At 46.3% G+C, this 18,145-nt stretch overlaps 1 protein-coding gene and 1 non-coding gene across 2 annotated transcripts in view; both read left to right on the forward strand.

The window, feature by feature from the left end:
• MINDY1 (MINDY lysine 48 deubiquitinase 1) overlaps positions 1-18,145 on the forward strand; it is a 78,590-nt gene that overhangs the window by 20,259 nt on the left and 40,186 nt on the right. The window contains exons 2-4 of the mRNA XM_085639725.1: positions 797-2,741; positions 5,143-5,200; positions 8,447-8,511. Of these exons, the coding sequence (XP_085495851.1) occupies positions 2,100-2,741; positions 5,143-5,200; positions 8,447-8,511 (765 nt within the window). The 5' untranslated portion in view covers positions 797-2,099. The remainder of the gene's footprint in view (positions 1-796; positions 2,742-5,142; positions 5,201-8,446; positions 8,512-18,145) is intronic.
• Positions 5,556-5,645, forward strand: LOC146772707 (Z30 small nucleolar RNA). The gene has a single exon (XR_014974881.1). It is a non-coding gene; the product is annotated as a Z30 small nucleolar RNA (small nucleolar RNA).

Consider the following 18,145-nt stretch of genomic DNA (forward strand, 5'->3'; position numbering starts at 1 on the left):
TCGCAGCTGAAAAGGAGGGCATTGGGAGAAGGGGACCATCTCGGGAACTCTCCTAGTTTTGGAGGACGGGCTCACTATAACACCACTCGGAAATTATAAGAGTGCTGTGGCAGAAAAGCATCCCTCTGCCACAACGGTCTTTTTCTTGCCTTGCTGGAGCACGAGTATGTCCTACCACCTCATTGTGGTTGTACGATTTCCCGTGAGAAAAACGTCTAGGTGCTTACTTTATTTCAAGTGGGGACGGCTGAGAAGGGGTCTCGGGATCTGTACTAAAGAAGGTGATCCACTGCTTGCTGGCGTCTCTCCAGTTTGCTATTCCTCACATTTGCAGGATCTCTCACTTCATGGTCCATCCTGAAATACCTCGTCTCCAGGTAGCGGAGGAAATAATGCACATGACTGCTGATGGACATGCTAATCATTCCCTCTGAGAGAACATTACATCTTGATCACTGTGTCATGGTATCCATTGACAACCTTTGCCCGAGGCAGACCAGAGGATTTACAGACAACACGTAAATCATGAAAATATGGCATTTTACACCAGTGTGAGCGGCTTTGTACATGCATGCATGTGCTTGCCCTTTAAACTAGTTGGTTGGAATTGATACATTATCATTGTGAGTTCAGTAGTCGTAAAACCTGCTTGGGGTTGATGTTTTGCTTTGCAACTATTATGCTTTACATTGGTTTTGAACGTTGTAATTTGCTAGTTCAGTTGAAAAGTTTCATGTTATTTCTACCAATATTTATGTGCACGGTTTCATACGTGTTCTGTTTTCTTTCGTTGCAGTTTGGCTTTCACTGTCGCTGCTTAGAAATGCATCGGAATTTGAAGGAGGTAGTGTCCTGCGGCAGGTGACGAAGTGGGACCCACTCAGCTGAAACCAGATCCAAGCCGTTTATCGTTACCAAGAGAATTGGGCAAAGGAAAACAACACAATGGACTAGGCAGCTCTATCAGTTCAGTCCCAAGACCTATGATATTTGTAGAGACATTTAAAAAGAAAAGTAAAAGGAGGAGACAAACACTGAACATCTGATAAAACGACCAAGTGGCACAAGAGAAGACCCACAAAAATATATTTTTAATGAAACATTTAACTAGCTTTAGTGTTAATAGATTATTTTAAAGTATATTTTATGTTAATATTTCTTAATAGCTTGACAGAGCCAGCATTTTTGATCATCTTTGCACAGTTGTTTCAGATTCGCCATTTTGAAGCCCGTTTTAATTTCTCAGTTGAGGTTTTTGTATTATCTGTAATATGCGGTGCCATCCATGCAACTGACTTATCCTATAAGCTATTCTAGAGATCACGCTCTAAAGAATTAAATCAATGATAGGCTTTACAAGGCTTTGGCACAACCAGCGGACCAAATACAAAGAAGAGGCTTTGTCCTCTTACCTTCAGGACTCAAGTGCCTACGAAACCCAGCTCCCAAAAAATCTTGACTCAGGGCAAAACCGGCATACAGGAAAAGCACAGTACTCTTAAATTCCAGTTCTTAAGCTTCTGGACAATCATACAACTGGTTACAGAAAATATCCAAGTGCCCCTCTGATATTTTTTCCCAGCCAGTAAAACTAGAAGTACTATCAGGGTTCTTGCGTGAAAGGTGTGTTTGTGTGTGTGTGTTTTTTTTGTTTTTTTTAAGCAGTATTTCAATTTCTCTGGCTTATATGTCGATCCTAAGAAGGGAGAGTGAGCAGCGTTTCCGTTATTGATCTGACTTAATGCTTTTTTCGAGTCTGGACACAGAGGGCCTGTGTAGTGTGTGTGTGTGATTTTTTTTTTTTTTTGGGGTTTTTTTTTTGTCATGAATTCAGTTTCCTTGGACAACTTTAGAGGACAAGCCTAGTTGTTATAGCTAACAATTTGAACGGTGTACTTAAAGGCCAAGTTCAGCAGAGGTGAAACTGTGGGCTCTCAGCATCTACTGCCAACAAGTGGACTGTGTATGAGTAAGGCACTTTAGCTCTTCAGTCGCCAGAAAACAAGCTGGGATTGAAAGTATTTTATTCTCTTGCTTTTTTTTTTTTTGTAATTTATTTTTTAACGGACTAGTGAAGGCGCTGCCTCTCACTCTGACAAATGGAGTGTCCAACGAGGGAGCATGGGGATGGTGAAGGCGTGGAGTCCCCTAATCCTGATGACCCCCAGATCTCTGCGGGTCCTGCAAAAAATGCCTTTGTCGCTGGAGATGGTGACCAGCCACACGCTAACCAAGAGACGCTGGTCAAAGCTGAATGCAGCCCAGTAAAAAGTGGAAAGCTGTCATCAGTGCTGAATTCTGAGAGCCTAATGGAAGAGCAGGAAAACGCCAGAACAGATGATTCGTCCTGTCCTAGGAATTCAGAAACAGATTGTGAGTCTAGGGCCGAGTCTTTGTGCTCTAGCTTGGTATCCGGTGCTGAGGCAATGCAGGAGGATGGATCCCTGCAGCAGGAAGAACTTGAGCGAGGAAAGGAAGATGAGCAATTGGCAAAGGATTGTACTAAAGTAGAAGTTTCACTACCATCGCCACAAAGTATTTCTTCTGGTGTTGGTGCATGCGCACCCCACGAGGCCTCCGATGCCACTGCTTCCAGATCTCCAGAGAATGAACCAGAGACTGATTACTACTTTGTGAAGTGGATCAACTGGAAAGGGGAGCGAACACCCATCATTACCCAAAGTGAGAATGGCCCCTGCCCTCTGCTGGCCATCATGAACATCCTCTTCCTGCGTTGGAAGGTAAGCCCAAAGCTGCATCCTCTTTCTGTCACATACACTTGCAGCTGACATGATATTTTATACAATTTGTGAACCAGTATTGTGCCCAGGTATAAATGGTATAGAAATGATGTAGTTCCTTGTGAAACTGTTTTTAAATTGTGATACTGAGACCATACTGTCCATAAAAATGTGCATTGCATCAGTTCGGTAGTTAGACTTATGTACATGGTTTTGCGTGCAGAAAATGGACAAATCATAGATCCACTATAATGATTAGTCCACTCACCTCCCCTAACCCCCTCTAGACCAGACCCCTAAATCTGGCTACATATTCCATACCTCAAAAAAAACCTTCACTTACCAACATTACAAACCAGACTCCTTCCTCTGAACAGAGCTCCAGCCCACATTCACCCCCTCTAAGCACAGGTCCATTTTAAGTCCCATCTCTTCTGGCCACAGCTCCACCATAGACCTGTCGTTCTCTAACCCTGCTCAGAGTTTTCCTCCTCGTTTTCTTACTGCAGCTGCAACCCTAGACGTCACAGCCACAGCTCAGACATCATCTTTTACTCTCAGCAGAGCTCTAGCCCCTTGATTCCTTCTCTTCTGAACCCAGCTCCAACACTCTTCTCCATTGAGCACTGCTTCATTCAAGATGACTCCTGCTCTTAATATAGGTTCAGCTCAGACATCATCTTTTACTCTCAGAAGAGCTCTAGCCCCTTGATTCCTTCTCTTCTGAACCCAGCTCCAACACTCTTCTCCATTGAGCACTGCTTCATTCAAGATGACTCCTGCTCTTAATATAGGTTCAGCCGGTCCTCTTCCTTCTCCTCCTCCCCTTTCTTCTTTCCATCAAACTGCGTCCTGATTCTACTTCTAGACCAGACACTTACCATGACTGCAACACCTAGTCAGCCTCCCTCTGCCCTGTAAGCAGCTTTGTCAGTCTGTTTTCACTCTTTGGTCTCCAGGTCTGTTGGGCCTTCCGCTGGGGCCATATCTCAAACAGGCCTTTCACCTCCCACTATATGTAGCTCAAAATGTCCGCTTCATCTTGTACCCTCTGACCTGACCTGACCTGGCTGCAGCTTCAGCAATTTGTTTCCCACCCTTTCCCCAGCTCCGTCACTGCTGCCCCCTTGTTCCTGACCACAGCAGTCTGTTGTCCTCTGATCATGGCTTTATCAGCTCACTTATTTGACCACACATCAGTTTTAGGCCCTACATCTGACTACACTCCACCACAACATTCTCTTTTGACTACACATTTAGCCCATCAGACTATGAGGGCACAGTAGGTATCTCTAAACCAATGATACTCAAAGTATGGCTCTGGGTCCACTTGCGGCCCTCTTGAACTTTACATGCATCCCCTCTGGTGAACAGCAGCACAAGCTGCTGTTTAGTTGCTGAGCACTAATATTCAGAAACAAATGTTAAATAAACGAGCAAGCATTTATTAACCTACAAATAAATACTTAGTTGTTCATTTAACATTTTTTTAGACCTCTTTACACAATCCCTGGTCCACCCAGACCCCTGCCAACAGCCTGCTGGCATCAGTGTGGCCCTCGGTCGCACCACAGACCGTATTTTGCGGCTCCTGGGCAAATGTTTGCGAGTACCCACGCTCTAAACCCATCACGATCTCCACTGCCATTCTGCTTTCCATCACTCCAATGCAAAAAGGAGAATGATGGCAAGTGTTTTGCCAAAGATTGGGCAATCTTTTTACATGGCCTTACATTGGATAAGCGCCAACACTGGTGTGTGTAAAAGCCTGGTGTCAAAAGGAATGCGCTTCTACTTACCTTCTTTACCCGTTTCCTACTTGGTTCCTGAAATAATTGGTAAAGGTCTGAAACGGAACCCCATAATATTTAATTCTTAACCTTGATTTGTTTCTGGGAAGGTCACTTGGTGAAAGAAAGACCTGTGTCAAGTTACTGGTACTTTGGCACTTTTAAATGTGGAGCGCACACAAATTATATAAGTCTATGGATGAGAGCTGATGTGATTAAGTTCACATTTGTGTGTCCAGAAGATACAAGTTTTAATCATAGGTTCAGACTTTATCAAATTGAGTAATCCAGCATTGTGAAACCTAGATGCAGGAAGTCCGACTCAAGGATGGATTATTAGTTTTACCACTGATTATCTATAGGTGTTCCTTCTTTAGATTCATTACATGTAAATGTATCTAATGTGGCAATCGTTAAAACTGGCTTGATTATGAGCCGACAGATTTTAAGTTAGGCAACCCAAGACTTAATCTTTTGTGGGTCACTTCTAATTGTTCATCACTTTCCCTTGAATACCATTTATGAGCGCCTACAGATACGAACACCACATTATGAGGTGCTTTATTTAAAAAAAAAAAAAACACATTTAAAGTTTACGTCTCTGGTTTCAGGTGAAATTACCACCACAGAAGGAAGTCATCACATCTGAGGAGTTGATGGCTTATCTTGGTAAGTGATAATTTGTATGCATTTTTGCTTGGGTTGTTGCTATTCTGAAATCATTGTTGATAAGACCTGTAAGAAAAAGCATTGTCTTGGTGATACATATTATGTAAAGATAAACCTTGAATTGGTTTCTGTGGTGTTCCATTACGTGTGGATGAATCTCTTGACTTCAGTCAGCGCATTCGCTGAACAGGCTAGAAAGTTCTTCTATAGGCCAGAGGAGCTGCTATCGTCAAGATGATAAAAAAAAAAAAAAATCCAGTGTTTCAATTCTGTGGTTGTTCTAGTGGGCATTTTGGTGTCTTGTGGTTGCATTGTTTTTTATATTTCTGTGACCCTTACCTGGAGTTTGTAGGAGAAGCAATGATGAGCTGGATGTGTCTGACCTGGTAGTGCTTTTTGCTAGGCTCTGACCAGGATGTGAGCACTTAATCTTCTCTCTGAGCTGATTCCGATTGTCATTGTCTGTGGGGGAGTGGACCATCTTACCCAATGCTACCTCCCAGTCGCACTTCCTCTCTCTTTTTATGTCCTAATGAGCTGCTGGTAGGTGGTTGATATATTTTGCTAGCTAGCTTTGGAAGACTTTAAATTCGATAATTTCAGATTATGGGTATGTTTGTTTGTTATTCTCTGGTGTGGCTAGTAATTCTGTAGGTTGAAACCTGTATTTTCATATAAATTACTTCTGACTAGTCAGTTTTTGTGTATATATATTATACACACACCACCCCCCCACCCCCCACCTGGATATTCTTTATTTCCAGTCCCACAGGTGAAGGTGGAAGCCGGTTTAGGTGAGCAATAGGCTATGCATAAAGATAGATCTTCTTTATTTCTATTTCCTCCTCCTATTTGAAGCAGCCGTTGGGCAGTTCCGAATTAACAGAAAAAACATAAAATACAGGAAAAACCCACCACCCAGGATTTTTTGTTTTTTTGTTTTTTAATCTATTGCTTGAATTTAGCAAATATCTTTTATCTTGGAAACGGTCATCCATAGGGAGGCTTCTGGACTGGTTATTTTGTTTGGCCATATTCGCAGGGTTAAAGCGGGCGCTTGAGAGACCATTATAATGCCATGAAGATGGATCCCTGCGTGGGCAAGAAACTGGGGGATGACATGAAGCAGAATCCTTTGTACAAATATCACATGCTTACATACACACAAACATTTTAAAGTCCAGTGGACGTTCAGTAATGAACATATTCTTCCTTGGACTTTTCCTTTAATTTTCAGGGCCTTTTCCATTTCTCAATCTTGTCCTTGGAAAGTGCAGATGACAAGTTGTGAAGCATCTACTCCTCTCCGAATGGATGTTGTGTGCAAGCTCAGTGTTGAGGAATGCTGTGAATGTATCCTCAAGTATCCACTAATCTTTACTGACCTGTCCCACTGTAGAAGAGCAGAAGGACTACAAACTTACTGCAGTGATTACAGTTTGAGTGCAGATCGGATTATTGCGTAATCTGTATCTATCTCGCAAGGAATAGTAGGAAAATATAAGCGGGCTGAAGTTAGTCGGGTGAATTTCACGAAAGGCCAGACGATTACTTCACTTATTAGTGGATGCCAAGATTCAGAACATAAGACAGACCAACATGACGGTTTGAAACTACTGTGTTTTAATAGCTGGGCAGAATATTCGGGTAAGCAGGAGGTCGTTTTGTGGGACCCTTTGAAGCAACTTCATACGCCACATGCCCCCACTCCAATTCTGAAACGGTGGATCAGGCATTCTAAAGAAAAACGTTGTGGCAAAGATCAATGCCGACATTGGTGATAACCATGGTGGTACGGGGCACTGATGGAAGTACATACCATTTGAGAACTTTGTTTGAGCAACCGTCCCATGGCTGTCCCTCCATGTTGTAAGAAATGCAGTGCTGTCACCTTGCTTGGTATCACCAGATGGCTACATCATATGGCCATTGTAGTCTAAAGAGAAAATGTAACTGCACCTTTGCTGTAGACTTTTATAGGCCTCTCTGTAACATTGAGTTTGGGCAACTTAAAAAGATGCAGTGTTAAACTTTGCTGTTCATGCTAAGCCTAGAACTATGTGTAATTTGTTCAGACCCGTTCCAGAACAACTCAAAACCAACCTTTCTGAACATCGTGTGCCATGACATTTAATGAACAAAGACTTTCCTTGGGGCACCGGTAACTTCAATTCTCACATCTCGTGTGAACCTGACCTGTTATTTTTTCAAATGGGGTACGAGTGCCATTGCTCAGTATGGTTGCTGTAACTGTAATGGCAGAGTTTAAGACAATTTAGTATGGTCAATATATTGTTTCATTCGACGGTACCAGTACTTGTCTGCCAGCTTAATTAACACTGTTATTGAAACCGGTCTAGCATATTTTAGCAGAGTTTTATACATTTGAAGGGGCAAAACAAGGTTTGGTCATGCTTGACTCTTCCTCAATTCCTGCTAGGATTAAAGACCAACGTTTGGACTGTGGTGATCGTCTGCTCACTGCCTTTCTGAGGCAGATTCACCTGACTTCTTTCTGCATGCCTAATCCCACCCCACCATTCAGAGATGCTGGACTATCACGAAATCCCGTTATGCATCTTCATCTATTGCCTGACGATTTCAAATCCATCAGAAATATAATGAGCAGGACTGTTTAATTTTGGTGGACGGCGAGGTAATAACCTTGTTAGGACGTTTCAATTTTGGGAGCTGCTTCGAAGACAACAGAGTGGTTCAGGGCTAATAATAGGTGATATTAGCCTTCTGTTACAACATTCCAATGTTGTTCTTTCAGTTCCTCCCTTTTTAAATTGGAACATTCTTCCTACAGTCTGTGGAATGTTCCAGTAGCCTTATAGCCCTTCTGTGTCGGTCTATACCAGTGGTTAAAGGCCCTCTCCTTCGTTATAGACCCTCACCTATGGCTCTGTCCTCTTACTCTGGGTCAGGGCCTTTAGAAACTGGTATAGCCCTCAGCAGTAAGCTATAAGCTTGTAATAAAAATTGGATATCTAGCTCATAATGACCTATTTACTTTATACAGCGCCTCTCATTTTCCTTACTGTAGTTGTACCTTTCTACACCAAATAATACTTAGATGCACATTTACCTTCTCTATGTTGATTATTTTAGGTCGTGTATTCGTTTATTTTGGTTTGTAGCTTTATGGCTGAGATTCCTTTGTAGAAGACTTTGCTTTTATTTATTATGGCATTGTGAAACAGCCTGACAATACACTTCTTTTGTCTTTTTTTGTCGTTTAAGGGGAATGTTTCCTGTCAATTAAACCCCAAGAAAACTCTGAAGCTTTGCAGCTAAACTTTCAACAGGTGAGTCTCTCATATAACATAGAAGCAGCATGTAAGAAGGTGGGCACTATATAAATAAAGGACTTTAATCTGTTTATTCAGCCAGGTTTGTGGGATTCCTTTTCCCATTGAATTGTTCTGGATTCTGTATTTCATTAGATTGTGAAATCGTGTGAGCTTTTTGCTCAACCTGTCCAGTGGTAAAGATATAGTGAATACTGCTGCAATGACAATCTGCAATGAAATACAGCATTTAAGCTTAATTTTTTTTTCACAATGTTTTTTTTGTGTGGAAAACCTCTAGGCCAGTTATTGCTTGTAAGAGCAACACAGAAATATGCCAAGTGTATCACATCTCGTTCTTTATTGGTTTGCAAAATAGATTTTGTTGAGTTTTGTAAATTTCTTACTCAAAGTTTTATATTAAGAATTCCAGCAGTTTCATAAACCGTGCAATTTTGTTAAGGGCAAAGTTGTGAATTCCACACGTCTTTAACATTTTATATCCGATTGTAATTCCATATTTTCTTTTGATCTTACTTTTATTTCCCTTTTCCTAATTATAGCCAGTTTTAACTGTAAGCAATACATAAAAATGTAATTTGCAATCCTGGAAAACCAACAGATTTTCACAAATAAAGTATACACTATTCATCGCTAGGATGTTAGATGTATGGCCTGAAACACAAAATCTGAAGTGTTGTTGCTGGAGACTATCAGTCTGCAGTATCTCTTGTCTCAGTAGTGAGTAAGGTATGAGGCGCCCTTGTCAGAGGCTTATAAATGCCTGCCAGATGGTCAAGGCTATTTCCTCGCCAGATGGTCACCGATCATAATCCCGTGAGATACACGAGTTAATGCTTCTGTTACAGAGTTTGTAGCCTCTCTGAGATTCAGATCCTGTCGGGAAAGACTCGTCTTTTATCATTCCAAGTTAAAAACAAAAACAAATAAAACTTCAGTTTAATACTGAAGACATGTCTGTCTGTGTGCTGGAGACCTGGCCAGTTTTTGGTTTATATAGTTAAATGCTGGCTTCTCTTCTTCACAGACATGACCGCTCCATATTTTATTAATATGAAAGACCAGCTCCTCACTTTTAGCCTGCATAAGTGTGAATCCTTTCTGCCGCACCACAAAGCAACCAGGATGTCTTTAGTTAATACATATTGCATCTTCAAAGATGTACTAATGCCATCCCAGTTGCTTCTTTATATTTGACCTTCAGTGTGTCTGACCCTCAAAATAATAATAATACTGATATTTGTAAAGCGCGAACAGCTACCTCACGAGGAGGTGTCCCGGCGCTATAGACTGCTGGGGAACCCGTCCTGGCTATCCCTGTGAGATGGTCCATTTCTGGGTATCTCCAAGGTGAAACCAGGCATCCCCAGCGTCTGTGGGGGGCCGTTGTAGAGATGAGGCAAGCTTAATGCCCAGAGTTGCCGAGTGTGTTCCTGGTTAGAGTAGGTACCGAGGCGAGAATTATCAAGTCCGTGTTTGACCCTGGTCCACGACCCTGCCGCGTCGGGAATTGAACCCTGGTCCCTGGCCAATTCTCTGCTTACGGGTCTGCCGCCTCTAACCAGTGAGCCACACCTCTCGACTCAAAAGTCAATTAGATTATTATTATTTTTTTGTTCATTACAAAACCATAATTTGGTGACTTACTGAATGTTTTCACCTTTAAAACGTAGCTTAATCATTATTTTACTGTGACTTCTTTAGCAAAATCTCCTGTGCAAATGGAACACTGTTTTCAGCGCAAAGGAATATTTGCTGATAGTGCAGGATTCTTTTCTTTATAAAAGCCCCTGCTGGCATTAAGTATTTGGTTTTAAATTTAGTTATATAAATGGATATAAAACAACATAAAGCGGAACACGTTGCACCAAATGCTAGGCAAGCATTTATTGCAGATCATGTATTTCATATGATTGGATATCAGGGTGCTCTCAACGGCTCTTTTTCATAAAAAACAAAACAAAAGAAAAACATAAAACAACCACCACAGAACTTATCAAACACGTCCAGGGACCATATTACATAAGTGCCATGGGAGCGCAACTGGCATTTGCGCCCACTTTGTGCACCCTCGGGGTACTTCGGAAAAAATAAAAAGCGGCCCCTTCTATAGTACAGATAGCGCTCGCCCACATGTAGTTCCAGTGCTATGAAAAGAGGATATTCCCTCATTTGCATGGGGGTGTGGTCACATGCAAATGAGGGAATCACTTTGCCTCTTCGCCCACACCGTATTACCCACATGGGGACAGAGGTAAAGATGCCCTTTGGAGGTCCCCTAAATGTGTGCCACAAAAAGGTGGTGCAGTCGGTGTAAAGGGTGAAAGGGGTCCTATGGACACCCCCAGACATCCCTTTGCAGGCGGGTACAGCCACTCACTACACATGCCTACAAGAGGATCTGTTAATCCCTTTTGAAAGGGGAGGCGAGGGTGGTGCCTGCAAAGAGAAACACTGAGCAGCTTTTCAAAACTGCTCTGTATTTCTCTTGAATGTGCTGGCCTGGGGGCAGCATGAGTTTGTGGCTGCCCTGAGTGGAGCTAATTCTTCCTAATAGGTTGCGCTTTGCATATTTGCACCCTGCGTACCTGATTTAAGGTGTGCTGTAGTATAAACAGGAAAAGTGTGCCGTATCTGTAATAGGGACCCAGGTGTGTACAGTTATGCCTTGCAGTTGGGTGTGGCAATGTGCATGCACCAACTTGGATACATGCCAAGCAATCATTAAAATATTTTTATTGGTAGTAAGCAAATTGGGATCAATTTACATGCATTGTTTCAGAAACATCTTTAAGTATGTAATCTCCCTACCGAGAGACCCCTGGGTACAATTCTTATAACATAGAGCGGCAAATTGCAGGCATCTTACATAAGCTGATCTCCTATATTAACCCAGCCCTCACTTCAAGTGCAAAGTTTCAGACCTACCCAGCGGGCGGGCTTCGCCTCATATTGCCTGACCTATAGCCACTTCTGTGCTACCCTGGGGGTGATCCGTCTGTAATTGCTATCTTCCCGTCCTATTTCTACTTTTAAATTTTTCTTGTTTTCTAACAAACAAAACGTTTAAACTTATTGTTGTTATTGACACTATCTGGCAGTACATGCATCCACCCAATCATTGTGCTTGTGTGTTTGATGTTCGAGAGAGGTTTTCACATGTTGCAGCGTCCCTCACTCCCCGTCCCCGTCCCTGTCCCCATCTGGGGTACGTCTGGATGGGGGAAGAATGGTGTGATGTGAAGGGGGCATAAGTGGGGGGGTGGACCAGTGAAGAAGGCATTATTTATCTACAAGATCTCCGAGGCATCGGAATGTGAGCCAGCTGGCGGTCGACACCTGGGTGCATGTTGTGGGCCAGGAAATATTGCCTCGATTGGGGGGGGACCTGGAGTTGTAGTCCTGGTGAAGCTATGGGAGAAGGGGTAGAGCCCGCCGGGGAGCTATGCCGTGTGGATGTCAGGGTCTCGTTTCAAGGGCAATCAGTGTCACTCCGTCCAATGTGGTCTAGCCCCTGCGTACTTTCCAACATAATGTTCCAGGTCTCTAAATCTCGATTGCAGAGGTCCGTCCTCCATTTCTACGGGAGGGGGTGGGGTGTGGCTAGCTTCCAGTGGATAGCTATGCGACGTTTCACCAACACCAGCCCAAGCATGGTGAATTTATGCTGCATGTGTGTTGTGGCCGTGGCGATCGGCAGCACCCCCAGCAGACAGTGTTTGACTGACTCAATTGGGAGCTTTGTTGCCCTTCGCAGAGTGTCCGGCACTGTGCTCCAGTAGGAGCGGATCATGGGACAATCCCAGGTCACATGTGCGAAATGAGCAGGGGTGGCACCGCATCTCAGGCACTTGGGTGAGTGCGATGGGTCAAACTTGGATAAGCGCAGGGGAGTCGGGTAGGTGCGGTGGAAGTAATTGAACTGTGTAAGCTTGAATCGGGCATTGCTCGAGATGTCTTGGACCTGCACGAATGCGCGCTTCCATTCCTCTTCTCTTAATGACACGGGTAGATCCTCCTCCCACCTGTCCTGAGTCTCCGTTAAGTCCATTCTACGATCTGTTTTAAGGGCCTTGTATAGCCGGGATATTAATCCTCGGAAGGAGCCTGGTTCTAGGATTGTGCACAGAGTTCTAGATTTCTCTGGCTCGTTTGGAAACGTAGTCCAGATTTCACAGATCGTGCAGGTTATCTCCGCATACTGGAGGAAGTGGCCTTCCGGGGCCCCTTAGTGTTCTTTTGCAGCCTCAAAGGACAGGAAGGAATCGTTAAGGTATAAATCCCCTGCTGTAATGCAGCCACCCTCACACCAACGGGCCACATCCATGAACGATTGTATCTGGCGGAAAGTAGGGAGCCACTTCAGAGGGAGAGCGCGGGCATAAGGAGCTCTCTGCAGCACGAGGGTGACCTCTCGCTCCCAGGCTCAGGCGACCTGTTTAATCGCGAATGGGCAGTCCGAAGGGGTCCTCGCTCCCATCATCAGGTATCTAGGGAGGTCCGCTTCAGGGCACCAGCCAGCGAGTAGCCTTTTTTTCTATGTTCAAACCATCTGAGCACCATTGTGCCACATACTGAAGAAAACCTGCGATGTAATAAAGGCGTAAATCCGGGAGCCCCAGGCCACCCTGCTCCATGTCCAACTTTAGGAGATCGAGTTTGACTCTGCTACGTTTACCTGCCCAAACCAGCAAGACCAGGAGGCTGTTCAAAGTGGTGAAGGTGTCATTCGGAATACGGCAGAATGACTTTTGCAGTGTATACAGGCAATGGGGAGCAGCACCATTTTTGCCAGTGCCACCCCATCAGAATATGTTAAATGGATTTCCATGCACCCATCCCACACATCCTTCATAGGGCACTGTATGGATATTGGGGTTCCCCTATTCCAAAACCAACAACTACAAACTTACTCCTATGACCGTATACCAGGCAGTTAACAATCCCATTAGACCAGACTGCAACTTAACAGAACAAGCAGCCATATTTCTTAAACCCTATGATCTATGAATTATTAAAATATAACTGTGTATTGACGTTATAGATAATTCTGACCATACTCTCTTATAAGACAACGCTATTTTTGTTTAGTTTCTGGCCCACACTGTTTGAAGACCTTGAGCCAACGCTCTGGCTGCATCGCAAATTGAACATTTTGCTATGAGTCACATTATCTCTCTGGAATTCCCTCACTACCTCGGACTCTTTCCTTTAGGTGGTGTTTGGAAAGGCTTGTGAACTATAATTTTTTGCCAATCCCACACAGTAGTTCTTGAAAGATTGCTATACTCTTCATTTCACTACACAGCTATTTTCTTACTTTATTTTCCTTCCGTTGCTTTAAAACGATGGAGCAATTCGAAGGAAGTGGGAGTGCCACACTTAATTTGATGAATAAAATTAAGTTCGTTTTTTGTTGTGGGGAAAGTGCCGTTTTTGACAGTCACCTCAACCTTTTGCCTGGTATCTGATACAATTTAACAGAAGTGCACTGGGTTCCTGCTATCCAGGTCCCAGTACTAAATCTTTCCCTAAAACTGTACAAATGTTTCCCTAATTGGCAATGCCTTTAGCACCACCTGTAAGTCCCTAGTAAATGGTGCCCATGGTACGTAGTGCAGTGAGGCTAAATAAGGCCCCGAAGGGCTGCATCATGTGTTGTGCCACCCTAAGATACACCTCGGCACCAGCATGAGCACACAGGACGCTCTAGTTATCTTCACCAGCAGCGCTCACTTTCTGGTTCCGGTGACATCACACACTGTGTTCTGGGCTTGCGAAGTTGCTGCTGCTTTACGCGACCACCACTCAACGGCGCGGTGGCCGCCCAGTGGATTGGGAGCGGATTGGCGTCCGGGACCGCACAGCCCCAAGCCGGGCGCCTCCTCAGACTCGGCGGATGTCACCGCCTCCACACTGGATCTTCTTGAAGCTTTGAAGTGAGGCAGCAGACGGCAGCGGCCCCGGGGCTCTGGTGTCCATTCCGCTCATTGGCTTGTGTGCTCCTCCCGTTTGCTGTTCTCCTTTCATCACGGGCACCTTTGACGCACACCTTCGCCCCCTGCCACTGCTCCAGGAGTCAGTGAGAGGAAATGACCTGACGTGGCGGTGCTGTGCCTTTAGAGTTTGGCAGCCCGCTCTGGTCTTTGGACGTCACGCCATCCTCCAACCAACTGACGCTGCAGAACAGAGTCTGGTGCAAGGTGAGCAGGAAGTTTGTTAGTTGGGTTGCTGCATCTTCATAGCACAGACTTTGGTGAGCCTTAATACTTCTTTCTACTTTTTGAAGATTGATCTAATTGCTGGTGTCTTTCTAGTGACCCCCCTGGAGCCTCTCACAGTGCAGGGCGTGACATCTAGGGTCCCCTCCCCCACCCCCCCGGCCTAAGGAAGGAAGGAAGGGAAGTGGCACTTGACACAGCTGTTGAGGCTCTGGTGAGGCTCATGTTAGTAAGAGGCTTACGGTCTCCCTTCCTCCTGACTGGCTCTGCCCCTGCCTTCCACCACAATTTGTTGACCGTCCCCTCTCTTTGCTGCACAGACCTAGACAGTCAAGGTGATAGGAGAGGAGAGGAGACTTCGTATTCGCGTTTGCTCTACACCTGACACAGATGCAGAGAGATTGCCATGGTGGTGCAGGTTGACGTCTCTCCCTGCTTGTCTGATTTTTTTTTTTTTTTTTTTTTTTTTTTTTTTGAAACCGTTTATTACAAAACTCAAAAAATATACAAAGATGGGCCTACAACCTTCCGGCCGGCCGCTAGTAAACAAAAGGAGCATAATATACACATTGTAGAGCGCGCGTTGCGGCTAAGGAAGATGCACAGGAGTTAGTAGCGTTGATAGCCACACCATCCGGACCCCACTATACGGTTTCATTTTAAACTGAAATAACAACCAGAAAAAACAAAAACCACAAGGCAATCTACAATCAGAAATAGTAGCATGTGCTCCCCTGAGAGGGGGACCCTACCAATCCTTAGGAGTATCAAGAAGGGGAAGAGATCAGGATTAGGGCTGGGTAAAACTCAATGCCCGGAACAGGGAAGATGGGTCGGCTACGGAGATGGGGCAGGCGACGGATCGGGCAATAACGGTGGAGTACAGATTCCCCCGCGGTAGGCGTTCCAGGGGCCCCAGACTTTCACCCATGTCCCAGGCTTACCTCTCGCAACATACACCACCTTTTCCTGAAACATGCACCAATCCATATGTTCCTTCCAGGCCAAGACAGTCGGGGACCTCTGAGATCCCCACAGTTGAGCAATATCACGCCTGGCCACCATATATCCCAGAGTCACCCACCACGTCTGTGGCGCCGAGTAGTCGGTAGGTTCCCACACATTCAACCGGCATCTCCTCGCTTCGGGTAGCAGCACCACATGCGTAACCACACGCAGGACCTCATGCACACCACGCCAGAATCGCTCCACCTCCGGGCATTCCCACAATATTTGCAGAAAGGTCCCCAAAGCGCCACACCCACGCCTACACAACCCGTCCACAGCATAGCCCATACGCAGAAGCCTCGGCCCCGTCATGTAGACTCTGTGGAGTATCTTGAGCTGGACGAAGCGAAGGCGGGCCGGTATGGCCACCTCTTTCGGGGAGGCCACCGCAAGGGTCCAGTCCTCGTCGTCCAGCTCCAGTCCATCGGCAACCCAAGCCTCACGAAGGGCAATCAGCAATCCCGTGCGGTCATTGATCAGTTTTTTGTAGATCAGTGAGATCGTGCTGTCCGGAACATGTCCATCCAGCACTCTATCCTCAAGGGGGGAACACTCCGGGATGGATGCAACGTCCGGGAAGACGGAGCCCAGTGCATGACGGATCTGCAAATACCGAAAGTACTCCCTGCCATGCAAGTGGAACTCCGTCTGCAGCATCTCGAATGTTTTAAATCCTCCCCTCGTCCAGAGATCCCCCACCTTGCTAATGCCTATCATGTCCCACTTCTCGAAGCCCTTCGAGGTCCACAGGGAGCCCAACTGCTCGGACGTGTATAGTGGTGACGCCCGGGTCAGACGATCCTTCCACCCCATCGCCACATTAGCCGCGTGCCACACTCGCACCATGACACGCGTGGGGCCGGTCAGCCGAGCGTCGGGCGTGCTGGAGTAGAGCGCTCGATTATAGTCCCCACCCGGGAGTAGCATCTTATCCATTTCGAATGCCGGGTTTAAAGCGGGCCCATACAGGCCGTGATTAATCGCAGCCAGCTGGGAGGCCCAATAGTATCGTTTGATATCCGGGAGGGCAATCCCGCCGTCATACCATGGGAGCGTCAGCTTCGCCAGGGCGATACGCGGCCTCCCGTCCCAGAACAGGCGGCGCTGCAAACTCTCCACCTCACGGAAGTAGCGCGCTGGGACGGGGTCCATAGTATTCTGCAAAGCGTAGAGGAAGCGCGGCAGAGACATCATCTTAAACAATGCCGCCCGGCCGAGCGGCGAGAGCGGCAAGCGCCGCCAGCGCGTGACATCTTCCTTCAGGCGCTGGAGGGGGGGAAGCAAGTTCCGATCATACCGGGCCTCCGGGTCCAGAGTAATGAAGACACCCAGGTACCGGAATCCCTGCGGGGCGATCTGGATCGGTCAGCCCCGCGGGAGAATGGGCGCCTCCCCAGAGAGAACATACACGCACGATTTAGCCCAGTTGATGACAAGGCCGGAGTTACGACCAAATGAATGCAAAACATCAACCAGTATTATAAGTGAGTTACGTGGGGAAGCTAGGTACAAGAGGATGTCATCAGCGTATAGGGATACGCGGTCCTCATGCTCGGGAGTCCAACGGAGACCACGGATGGAAGGCTCCCACCGCAGCCACTCCGCCAGGGGCTCCAAGGCAAGCGCAAAAAGGAGCGGCGATAAGGGGCAGCCCTGCCGCGTGCCCCGGCCCAGCTCGAACGGAGCCGATACTCTACCGTTCACCACCACCTGCGCCAATGGGCCCGAATACAGCAATTTGACCCAACTGATGAACCCTGCGCCAAAGCCAAACTTCGCAAGCATCGCCCAGATGTAAGGCCATTCAAGCGTATCGAACGCCATGGTGGCGTCCAGGGATGCCAAAATGGCCGGCTCCCGTATGTACTGAACACGTGCAAGCACCCCATGCAAACGCCGCAAGTTAAGAGCTGTGTTACGATGGGGAATAAAGCCGGACTGATCCTGGTGAACCAGTTCGCCCACCACGCCAACCAGCCGATTGGCCAGGACCTTGGCGAGAATTTTAGGCTCCGCGTTCAGTAGCGAAATGGGCCGATAGGATGTAACCTGGTCCCGAGGTCTCCCCTCCTTGTGGATAACCACGATTGTAGCCAGACGCTGGTCCAGCGGGAGGGAGCCCACCGAATGGGTCTCCAGGAACATCGATCGGAGATGTGGTGCCAGCGTATCCGGTCTCAATTTGTACAACTCGATGGGGAGACCATTAGGACCCATGGCCTTGCCGGAAGCGACCGAACGTATGGCGAGGGCGATTTCGTCGGAGGTTGGAGCGGCGTCCAACGACACTCTGTCCTCCTCCGAAAGGGAGGGCAGCGCGATATCCCTGAGCAGGGTACGGGAATCCTCTTCAGAGCAGGAAGACACCGGGGAATACACCCCACGGAAATAGTCCGCGAAGC

The sequence above is a fragment of the Triturus cristatus genome, chromosome 12 (genome assembly GCF_964204655.1).
Source record: "Triturus cristatus chromosome 12, aTriCri1.1, whole genome shotgun sequence".
NCBI lineage: Eukaryota > Metazoa > Chordata > Amphibia > Caudata > Salamandridae > Triturus > Triturus cristatus.